Genomic DNA, 12,637 nt, shown 5'->3' on the forward strand with positions numbered 1-12,637 from the left:
TTAGTGAACTCGGCAGACAGCAGAAGAAATCCTGTGAAGTGTTAGGAGACTATTTTGGAACAAAGATATCCCACAAAAAGTCAAGGAAATAATATGTAGAAGTTACTGCAACCCAATACTGCCCTACGCATCAGAATCATGGGTAATGAAGAAAGAAATGTCAGCAGACTACAGTGATGTGAAATTAAGTTCATCAGAAGTAGGCTAGGAGTAACAATGAAAAATAGGATGTGGACTGAAAGGGTAAGGGAAATAGTCAATAGAAACCCTTGCAGAGCAGAATAGAAACATGAGGACTAAGCTGGTAGGGGCATTTAAAAAGAATGGAAAATGAGAATATTCCTTAGAAGATACATGAAATAGAGATGCAGAGGAAACAATTAAGAGGAGGGCCAAGGGACAGACAGTGTAGAGAAAAGAGGTGAGGACTGGACCAGGGTGAATACAGAAAGATGGTAGTAAAACAAGACTAGATGTTGAGGCTTATGTTCCAAACAGATCCCACCTGAGTCTGGAAACTGTTCTAGAAGATGATGATGATGATTCTACAATGATCATTTATTTAAACTTGAAATGTTCAGTTAAACTAACAATTCAGTTGCTTAATAGGCCATAGTATGTACAAGAACACACTGTAAAAATTTAAAATGTAGGTCTTGGCTACCCTCATACTTAATCTTTTGCATTACAAGGATAACCATGCCACCAACATATTTCCATCATTTGAGTGCCCACTGAATTACAGTTTCATGGCGCAGTTGGTAAGATCCAGGCTACAAGTCAAAAGTTCAGAGTTTGATCCTTAGTCAGTCTCAGATCTTTTTTCCAACACTAATTTGTTAATAAGACAAATTATGACAAGCTACACTGTGGTTCAGTGTCCACTTTTAACTGTAAGTCTCCAAATAACTGGATGGAAAAGCCAGGAAAGCAAAGTTATACCATATCCAATGGGAACATTTCTAAGAAATAACTGCATGCAAACCAACTTTTGGATTGATGTCAGCTTTAGTTTACTTACGCACTTAATGGCCAGACATCAGTTTCCTTGCATGCACACTAATGTTTCTCAAAACTGCAACACCAAGAAGGATTGATTGAAATGACCTTTATACTACAGATTAAATACATTACTGTGCAAACATAATTAATATGATCAAACTATATATCACAATAGGTATTGAGAATTGTGTATTATGTGAAGTCTCCACATGTTGAAATCTGAATCTTCAAGTATTGTAACAAAGAATCAAAGAGGACTTAGATATGTTCCTGAGGAACCTCCCTCTACACAATTCACCTGTGAGAGTTTATGACACACAGGGACTGCAAGAGGATCATGCCAAACAAGTTGTTGGCCAAACATATTGCAGACATGTTCAGCTAGCAATATATCTGGTGAATTTGTAGATCAAAAAAGAACCAGTCATTCATTCACTGCAAAATTTTTGCATATTCCTCACTGTCTAAATTTTTGTGTATGATGTTGATCAAAAACTATTTTGTGTCCCAGTTCTACAAATCTTGCAAACATTGTGTACAGTACTTGCATTGTCAGTGCAGTTGTTGCCACAGAGTGGAACATATGTGCCAAGAGCAGCAGCAGTTTCTATTTATACACATGATTTAGCTATATTTTTGCTCCCCATTCTTCTGCAAAGAAGTGAATAGTATTTGAATCTTTAACTATGTTGACTAGCATGTACTACCTTATTCTTAGTTTTTGCTTCAATTTTAGCGAATTTTTGTTCTGTGAGCTGACTTTGGAATGTTGTATAAAAACCAGAAATAGCATAGCAGCAGTACTTAGATTGCATCCAGTGACTGCATGGATTAATGTTACATTCCTTTTGGCATACACAAATATTGATTAAAGATGGCTGGGGAGTGCACCTGTTCTTTATGGATGCACGAGGAATTGGCCACTCCCTGTAAACTGCTGGAAGCTCTGTTGGCCTCGGATGACAGGCTTCAAGCATGTACTACATGCAAGAAGTAGTACTAGGGTAGCGGTGTGTGTGTGGCATGCACATGTGGGTTTTTTTGGGCCTTGTGAAGATACATTCTGATGTCATATAGGGAATATTAGTATTCCCATTAATTAAAGAGATCAGCATTTGTTTTGGCAGAGTGGAGAAAGAAAACGTTAATATAGTATTAATTAACAGGAGGTGCATTTATGGAAAGGACCCACAACTAGTCTTACTTATAAATGGTGATAAAACCCACATAATACTAGGGACAGGAACCTGGCTGAAACCAAATGTTAACAGAATGAAACTCTAAATTCTGATTGGGTTATACATTGTAAAAATGTGATGCTAGATTAGCTGTCAATCTTAGCTGTCAAAACTACAATATAGCACCAACAGAAGACTTAAGCTGACATCTCCCATCTACAACAATCATAAGTGAAAATTACATTAAATGACTAACAAATAAAATGAATCTGTAGCTGAAGTTCTTTCTGCAGCAATAAGATTATAAGACAGTGACTGTGTCACAATGCAATATGGATATACAGTAGCCTAAAGATGGTCATTGGGCTAAAATAGGCCTATTGCTACTTATAATCTACAGCAATAAAACAGCATCAATTATAGCAGCATTTTGGTTCAATACTATTATTATTACTAACAAAGAGATAGAGGGGCTGGCCAGTACTTACCTCAGCTCAGTACAGCCGATAGAAACACAAAAAACAACTGAAAATTTAAGTTCCTAGCTTTCGGAATAAATGTTCCTTCATCGGGGAGGAGAGAGGAGAAAGAAAGGGAAGAAGGGAAAGTGGATTTAGTTACTCACAACCCAGGTTATGAAGCAACAGGGAAAGGAAAACAGGGAAGGTAGCAAGGATGGAGGCATGGTTGTCAGAGGGAAGCCAAAGATATTCTACTGCAGGTACTGTGCCAGCTTCAAACCAAAGAGGATGCATACAGAAGTAAAGAGGTGTATAGTATAAAGATGTAGGATGAAAAGATGCATGAATGGCTAAAGAGGAAAGGGAAAGAGGAGAAGACTGAAAAGTAAATGGGAGTGAGGTTGTTTAACGTAGGTTCAGTCCAGGGGGATGGCGGGATGAAAGGATGTGCTGGAGTGCAAGTTCCCATCTCCGCAGTTCTGAGGGACTGGTGTTGGGTGGGAGAAGCCAAATGGCACATACGGTGTAGCAGGTTCCTAGGTCCCTAGAATTATGCTGGAGGGCATGCTCCGCTACTGGGTATTGGACATCTCCTAGGCGGACAGTTCGTCTGTGTCTGTTCATGCGCTCAGCCAGTTTAGTTGTTGTCATACCAATGTAAAAGGCTGTGCAGTGCAGGCATGTCAGCTGATAAATGACATGTGTAGTCTCACATGTGGCCCTGCCTTGAATTGTGTATGTTTCCCAGTAGCGGGGCTGGAGTAGGTGGTTGTGGGGGGATGCATGGGGCAGGTTTTGCAGCGGGGTCGGTTACAGGGGTAGGAACCGCTGGGTAGAGAAGGTAGTCTGGGAATATTGCAGGGTTTAACAAGGATGTTACGGAGGTTAGGGGGACGACGAAAGGCAACTCTGGGTGGTGTGGGGAGAATTTTGTCAAGGGATGATCTCATTTCAGGGGTTGACTTGAGAAAGTCATATCCCTGGCGGAGTAATTTATTGATGTATTCGAGGCCAGGATAATATTGGGTGACAAGGGGGATGCTTCTGTGTGGTCTGAGGGTAGGAATATTGTTGTTGGACGGGGAGGAATGTATTGCTCAGGAGATCTGTTTGTGGACAAGGTCTGCAGGATAGTTGCGGAAGAGGAAGGCACTGGTCAGGTTATTGGTGTAATTGTTGAGGGATTCGTCACTGGAGCAGATACGTTTGCCACGAATACCTAGGCTGTAGGGAAGGGAGCGTTTGATGTGGAATGGATGGCAGCTATCAAAGTGAAGGTACTGTTGTTTGTTGGTGGGTTTGATATGGACAGAGGTGTGGATGTGAGCTTCAACAAGATGAAGGTCAACATCCAGGAAGGTGGCTTTGGTTTTGGAGAAGGACCAGGTGAAATTCAGATTCGAAAAGGAGTTGAGGTTATGGAGGAAATTAAGGAGTGTTTCTTCACCATGAGTCCAGACCACAAAGATGTCATCTATAAACCTATACCAGGCCAGGGGAAGCAGCTGTTGGGTCTTCAGGAAAGCCTCCTCCTTGCGGCCCATGAAGAGGTTGGCATAGGATGGAGCCATCCTGGTTCCCATGGCAGTTCCCCTGATTTGTTTGTAGGTCTGGCCTTCAAAAGTGAAGTAATTATGGGTGAGGATGAAGTTGGTAAGTGTGATAAGGAACGAGGTTTTTGGAAGATCTTTGGGTGGGCGTTGGGAGAGGTAGTGCTCAAGGGCAGACAGACCATGGGTGTGTGGGATGTTTGTGTGAAGGGATGTAGCATCTATGGTGACAAGAAAGGTTTCAGGTGGGAGAGGAGTGGGAATGGATTTGAGGCGTTCTAGGAAGTGGTTTGTGTCCTTGATGTAGGATGGGAGTCTGCAGGTGATAGGTTGGAGGTGTTGGTCTACTAGAGCTGAGATACGTTCTGTTGGGGCTTTGAAGCCTGCTACAATGGGACAGCCAGGATGGTTCTCTTTGTGGATTTTGGGTAATAGGTAGAAGGTAGGAGTACGTGGCTCAGGTGGAGTGAGTAAGTCTATGGAAGCCATTGTGAGGCCTTGTGAGGGACCTTGGATTTTTAGGATTTTCTGCAGCTCAGTCTGAATGGAGGGAATGGGATCCTGGGTAACAGCTTTGTAGGTTGAGGTGTCGGAGAGTTGACGCAGTCCTTCTGCCACATACTCCACACGGTCAAGTACCACAGTTGTGGAGCCTTTATCTGCCGGAAGGATTACAATAGAGCGGTCTGTTTTCAGCTGCTTAATGGCATGGGATTCAGCTGGGGTGATGTTGGGGGTTGTCGGGATGTTCTTCAAGAAGGAGTGGGAGGCAACACTGGATGTGAGGAATTCCTGAAATGTCTGCAAGGGATGGTTTTCGGGGAGGGGAGGAGGATCCCCTTGAGAAGGCGGTCAGAACTGTTCTAAACAAGGTTCAACACTGGGTCTAGTATTTGGGGGCTGTGTTTGGGTAGTGAAGTGATATTTCCAGTTGAGGTTCCGGGTGAAAGAGAGGAGATCTTTAACCAGGGCAGTGTGGTTGAATTTAGGTGTGGGGCTAAAGGTTAAGCCTTTTGATAGAACAGATGTCTCTTGAGGAGAGAGGGATCTGTATGAGAGGTTTAGAACTGAATTGAGGTTGGTGATATGTGGCATTTGACTGTGGTTATAGTTGAGATTTGGTCTGTGTGGGGTATGTGCTGGGATGGGGAGGAATTCAGGAATTCCTCAGGAGTTCCTCACATCCAGTGTTGTCTCCCAGTCCTTCTTGAAGAACATCCCGACAACCCCCAACATCACCCCAGCTGAATCCCGTGCCATTAAGCAGCTGAAAACAGACCGCTCTATTGTAATCCTTCCGGCAGATAAAGGCTCCACAACTGTGGTACTTGACCGTGTGGAGTATGTGGCAGAAGGACTGCGTCAACTCTCCGACACCTCAACCTACAAAGCTGTTACCCAGGATCCCATTCCCTCCATTCAGACTGAGCTGCAGAAAATCCTAAAAATCCAAGGTCCCTCACAAGGCCTCACAATGGCTTCCATAGACTTACTCACTCCACCTGAGCCACGTACTCCTACCTTCTACCTATTACCCAAAATCCACAAAGAGAACCATCCTGGCCGTCCCATTGTAGCAGGCTTCAAAGCCCCAACAGACCGTATCTCAGCTCTAGTAGACCAACACCTCCAACCTATCACCTGCAGACTCCCATCCTACATCAAGGACACAAACCACTTCCTAGAACGCCTCAAATCCATTCCCACTCCTCTCCCACCTGAAACCTTTCTTGTCACCATAGATGCTACATCCCTTTACACAAACATCCCACACACCCATGGTCTGTCTGCCCTTGAGCACTACCTCTCCCAACGCCCACCCAAAGATCTTCCAAAAACCTCGTTCCTTATCACACTTACCAACTTCATCCTCACCCATAATTACTTCACTTTTGAAGGCCAGACCTACAAACTAATCAGGGGAACTGCCATGGGAACCAGGATGGCTCCATCCTATGCCAACCTCTTCATGGGCCGCATGGAGGAAGCTTTCCTGAAGACCCAACAGCTGCTTCCCCTGGCCTGGTATAGGTTTATAGATGACATCTTTGTGGTCTGGACTCATGGTGAAGAAACACTCCTTAATTTTCTCCATAACCTCAACTCCTTTTCGAATCTGAATTTCACCTGGTCCTTCTCCAAAACCAAAGCCACCTTCCTGGATGTTGACCTTCATCTTGTTGAAGCTCACATCCACACCTCTGTCCATATCAAACCCACCAACAAACAACAGTACCTTCACTTTGATAGCTGCCATCCATTCCACATCAAACGCTCCCTTCCCTACAGCCTAGGTATTCATGGCAAACGTGTCTGCTCCAGTGACGAATCCCTCAACAATTACACCAATAACCTGACCAGTGCCTTCCTCTTCCGCAACTATCCTGCAGACCTTGTCCACAAACAGATCTCCCGAGCAATACATTCCTCCCCGTCCAACAATATTCCTACCCTCAGACCACACAGAAGCATCCCCCTTGTCACCCAATATTATCCTGGCCTCGAATACATCAATAAATTACTCCACCAGGGATATGACTTTCTCAAGTCAACCCCTGAAATGAGATCATCCCTTGACAAAATTCTCCCCACACCACCCAGAGTTGCCTTTCGTCGTCCCCCTAACCTCCGTAACATCCTTGTTAAACCCTGCAATATTCCCAGACTACCTTCTCTACCCAGCGGTTCCTACCCCTGTAACCGACCCCGCTGCAAAACCTGCCACATGCATCCCCCCACAACCACCTACTCCAGCCCCGCTACTGGGAAACATACACAATTCAAGGCAGGGCCACGTGTGAGACTACACATGTCATTTATCAGCTGACATGCCTGCACTGCACAGCCTTTTACATTGGTATGACAACAACTAAACTGGCTGAGTGCATGAACGGACACAGACGAACTGTCCGCCTAGGAGATGTCCAATACCCAGTAGCGGAGCATGCCCTCCAGCATAATTCTAGGGACCTAGGAACCTGCTACAACGTATGTGCCATTTGGCTTCTCCCACCCAACACCAGTCCCTCTGAACTGCGGAGATGGGAACTTGCACTCCAGCACATCCTTTCATCCCACCATCCCCCTGGACTGAACCTACGTTAAACAACCTCACTCCCATTTACTTTTCAGTCTTCTCCTCTTTCTCTTTCCTCTTTAGCCATTCATGCATCTTTTCATCCTACATCTTTATACTATACACCTCTTTACTTCTGTATGCATCCTCTTTGGTTTGAAGCTGGCACTGTACCTGCAGTAGAATATCTTTGGCTTCCCTCTGACAACCATGCCTCCATCCTTGCTACCTTCCCTGTTTTCCTTTCCCTGTTGCTTCATAACCTGGGTTGTGAGTAACTAAATCCACTTTCCCTTCTTCCCCCTCTCTCCTCCCTGATGAAGGAACATTTATTCTGAAAGCTAGGAACTTAAATTTTCGGTTGTTTTTTGTGTTTCTATTGGCTGTACTGAGCTGAGGTAAGTACTGGCCAGCCCCTCTATCTCTTTGTTAGTAATTGTTTCACATCTTTATATGAGATTTTCCATTAATTAGTACAATACTATTATTACATCAACAGTACTGCTACTTCATGAATGACTTTGGCATAACACTGATGTTTCTGGTCACACAAGAGGTGATGCTGATTGGCATTCATGTATGCCATTTGATGCAAGTTTCATCACTTTTCTGCACACTCTCTGTTGTTTGGATTCATTCAAACCATTCTTTCTTGGTGGTGCAATTTTCATGGAATATTGGTATTCAGAAAGAACATGGGAATAGTGCTTGGAGGAAACTCAAATGAAGGGTAAAAACTGTGGGACGTGTAGATACTTATTAAAATTGTATTCATTGTCATCCACTAACACCAGTTTTAACCTATACGAAATTAAGGAAGGGAAGATTAGTTTGAATGCATTCATTGTATTAGTATGTTAATTTTGTTCATCTCCTTCTTCAATTGATAATTTTAACCTGTATACTTTCCTGTTATCTTTCTTTGTTATAGTAGACTAGTTTTGTATGCTCAGATAAAATGTTCAGTGTCAAGTCCAATCACTACAACAAACAAATACCTCAGTATTCATAAATGCTGTTTGTTATAATTCTTAATGCATTTACTGCCATCTTTCTTCAGGTACATGGCTAGTGGACATCATATAGGAAAAGTTCTGCTTTGCATCAGGGAAGAAGAAAAACACAATAAGTCCAAGATATCCCAGCCCTTGAGGGTACAGGCAAAACCTAGGATTAGCTTCACTCACAATGCAGTCTGTATTGTTACAGGTATATAAATATAGCAAAAATAAAGACATTCACATTTGTGGTAACTTCATATTTGTAGCAAAATTATCTACAAAACTGCTATACACAGGTGGTCTTGGAGGAGTTGGCCTCCAGCTATCAAACTGGCTAGTTTCGCGTGGCCTACGACAGTTGGTCATTACATCTAGAAGAGGTGCATGCACAGCATATCAGCAGCTTTGTCTGGAAAGATTGAGGAAAAAGGGTGTGGCAGTGCATGTTGCTGTGGATAATATGTGCACAAATGATGGAGCAAAAAGCATTATAAACCAGGCAAATAAAATGGGCACTGTCATTGCAATATTTCACCTCGCTGTAGTAAGTAACACACTTTTTCTTTTATGTGAAACTACTTACAGAAATAGCATGATAGATAGTTACCAGGTATGATAAGCATATTTTTATACTATGTATACAATGATATTCTGGTTCCATAGGACAATACAGAAACATATTGGATTGAAACTCTGAAAAGTCAGAAGCTTAAATAAGAACTATTTTGGTTTCTTTCAAGGAGACTCCCTTAAGGGAAGAGGCTGTGCTGGTCTAACATAAATCAGAAAAAATAACTTACTCAAAACAGAGCATATTATACTAAATACTGTAAGAAAGAGATTAGCACAGTGAAGAGCAGAAGTTGCTTTTCTATTTCATTTTAGTGGTGAGCCATAGTGCACTTTTATTCCAAAAATTGAGCTAATAACTGTTTTGACAGTTGCCTTTCAATGTATGCATTTTCATGTTTTTTTTTTTATGTGACTCATGTAAGTTTGGTGGCATATAGATGCTGCTATTAAATTTTAAGATAACTGCTGTTTGTTGGTACCTTTCTGCCACTATATTCTGATGCAGAGTGTTATGGCCACTTCAGGTGTGAACAGAGTTCCTCTATACAAGACCCACCCCCCACAGCACAGGCATGTTATAGTCCATTGCATACGTGCAGCTTGCATGCACTTACACTCTAAATCTGTTACTTGCTCAGAGCACCATCTATGGTGATAGCTCAATGATAGATCAATGTCAAATTGATAATTTTCATACACTAGTATCACAGAACGATGTCAGTTAAACAACTCATGAAATTTCCGTTTAATACAATTTCTTACAGTTTCAAACTTGAACTTGAACGGCTTCAGTAGTGCCAGACAGATAGAAGTGAATTATGAAAATTTCATCCTCTGCTGAATGTGTTCCAAGCATCTGTGCCTGCATAGTGTAACCATTCTCTTGCCTAGTCCACATAAATATCAAATTTATTCTTTTTCTGAGATGTAAAAGTTGGAAATTGTGTATTACTTACTGTGTATTCTTCTAGCAGTTGACGAGTTGTTATTTGAAATGTAATATACTCAGTTTTTTGTGGTTCTCTATTGAAATGTTGCTTATTGCCCAGGAAATATGACAGGTTTTATTTGTAGAAAGGATGTGTGTTGATTTGCACATTGGAGTTATTACCATCACTTCTTTTTAGAGATTAGTTCGTGTTTTACACATTAATAACATGAGAAATTAGTAAAATGTCACAACAGGAGATCACATTAACAGTGACTTCACATTTTCCCACCAAATCATATCAGGAAATCACAACATGCTACACGTGATGCAAAGTGAGAGCACCTGTACAAATAAGTTCAGTTCATGTGAATTTTCAGAGAACTTAAGAACCATGAATTGTTTGCAAAGATAATATCAACATAGAAATGATGTGTCTCTGGGGAATGCAAATTGTGAACTGTACTCTAAAATGATCTTCATAAAACTAAATTCTGGCATGTTTTCAACTACTACCTGTAATCTAAATGTGCACTTTAGAATATTCTGGAAACTTCCGTTGTCATTTTAATTATTGTATTCACATCTGGTTTTCTTAAAGTAGAATGCTTATATACAGTTGTATGTTTTTATGACTAGAAAAATCTAAGAGTCAAAATAGTTTTAAAAGATCTCTGAAATAACCATGAATTGAATACTGATGTTTCCAGAATACAAGACATGAAAAAGTTTAATATTTTTGGATAAATGGCAGCATCGGTCATAAATATTGCAATCCTTTATTCTCCATACAGAGAAACTCCCATAGAAGCTGAACAATATCTTTTAGGATATGTGACATAAATACATTGAAAACTATTTATTGTAGCCTGGCACATTCATTTTATACACCATTTCTTTCTGAGGCACAACACAAAAAAACACATTTTTAATCCAAGACATGTTTTTAAGAAACAAGCTTCAACCTGAGCAGCTATCAGTCCAAGACTTAAATAGTTAAATGTGTTGCCTGTAGTCCTCTACATTCTGTGGAGTGAACACTACATTAAATTGGGGTGAGGGAAGAGACTTTTAACCACAACTAATGGTCCAGCAAAAGCATTCATCCTTCTAACGCAAAATTAACCAGAAATCTTTTTTAGTGCTGCTAGTGGACAAAGATAAAAGACAGAAAAACACAAAACCACCCTTGCTTTTGGAACTGTTAGTTCCTTCTCCATAAAGGAAAGGAGGATAGGTTGGGGAAGGTTAAAAAGGAATGGCAGGTCATTCAGACCCCAAGATGTGAGGGAACAAATTTGAAGACAAGGGGAGACCTAAATTCTGTACTCATATCTTGCTTAAGCAACATTGTTGTTGTTGTTTTGTTGTTGTTCTTCTTCTTCTTCTTCTTCTTCTTCTTCGTAGCATTAATTTTGCATTGTGTAGTGTCCACTGTACTCAAGGTCTGTCAAATTTATTTTATTTAAATTTGCAGCTGGATGCCCTTTCTGTTGCTGCAGGCAACAGTTAACTAAGGGAGGGAAATCATTTGTGCCCGTTGTATGTGAATTGTGTAAACTTTGTTCTGTGTGTAATCATATTTTAGCTTCTTCCTGGCAGATTAAAACTGTGTGCCCGACCGAGACTCGAACTTGGGACCTTTGCCTTTTGCGGGCAAGTGCTCTACCATCTGAGCTACCGAAGCACGACTCACGCCCGGTACTCACAGCTTTACTTCTGCCAGTATCCGTCTCCTACCTTCCAAACTTTACAGAAGCTCGCCCGCGAAAGGCGAGTTCAAGTCTCGGTCGGGCACACAGTTTTAATCTGCCAGGAAGTTTTATATCAGCGCACACTCCGCTGCAGAGTGAAAATCTCATTCTGGAAACATCCCCCAGGCTGTGGCTAAGCCATGTCTCCGCAATATCCTTTCTTTCAGGAGTGCTAGTTCTGCAAGGTTCGCAGGAGAGCTTCTGTAAAGTTTGGAAGGTAGGAGACGGATACTGGCAGAAGTAAAGCTGTCAGTACCGGGCGTGAGTCGTGCTTCGGTAGCTCAGATGGTAGAGCACTTGCCCGCGAAAGGCAAAGGTCCCGAGTTCGAGTCTCGGTCGGGCACACAGTTTTAATCTGCCAGGAAGTTTCATATCAGCGCATACTCCGCTGCAGAGTGAAAATCTCATTCTGGAAACATCCCCCAGGCTGTGGCTAAGCCATGTCTCCGCAATATCCTTTCTTTCAGGAGTGCTAGTTCTGCAAGGTTCGCAGGAGAGCTTCTGTAAAGTTTGGAAGGTAGGAGACGGATACTGGCAGAAGTAAAGCTGTCAGTACCGGGCGTGAGTCGTGCTTCGGTAGGTCAGATGGTAGAGCACTTGCCCGCGAAAGGCATAGGTCCCGAGTTCGAGTCTCGGTCGGGCACACAGTTTTAATCTGCCAGGAAGTTTCATATCAGCGCACACTCCGCTGCAGAGTGAAAATCTCATTCTTTCATATTTTAGCTGTTTGTGTATTATTTTTTATGAGTTGGAAATTGGGGTCCAACCTGTCAGTTGACTAAGGGAGCATTGGAAACAGCCAAAAAACCACACACAGGCTGGCCAGTGCATCCAGCCATGGTTGTTAATGCGCTACGCTTATTCGATCCAGGTCTAGCTCATCTTACTGTCTCAAAACCTAGTTCACTGTAAACTATACAAGCAAGGCTTGTATTGTGTTAACACGACAAAGTGAGCAATAAAGATAAAATGTAAATCAAATAACTGAGCTGCTTGTAAGATCTCTTCAACAATATTGCAACTGCCACACTTACTTTCCAGTAGATTTACTGCTTAATGGTAATTGTTGCAAGTCCATCAAATGGGTTCAATCCACCTTCCTGTCTCATGAGTT

At 42.0% G+C, this 12,637-nt stretch overlaps 1 protein-coding gene across 1 annotated transcript in view; it reads left to right on the plus strand.

The window, feature by feature from the left end:
- Window positions 1-12,637, plus strand: part of LOC126353899 (fatty acid synthase-like) — a 416,829-nt gene that overhangs the window by 342,062 nt on the left and 62,130 nt on the right. Inside the window, exons 28-29 of the mRNA XM_050003123.1 lie at window positions 8,328-8,476; window positions 8,565-8,812. Coding sequence (XP_049859080.1) covers window positions 8,328-8,476; window positions 8,565-8,812 — 397 coding nt within the window. The remainder of the gene's footprint in view (window positions 1-8,327; window positions 8,477-8,564; window positions 8,813-12,637) is intronic.

Source organism: Schistocerca gregaria, chromosome 3, assembly GCF_023897955.1.
Source record: "Schistocerca gregaria isolate iqSchGreg1 chromosome 3, iqSchGreg1.2, whole genome shotgun sequence".
NCBI classification, from domain to species: Eukaryota; Metazoa; Arthropoda; class Insecta; order Orthoptera; family Acrididae; genus Schistocerca; species Schistocerca gregaria.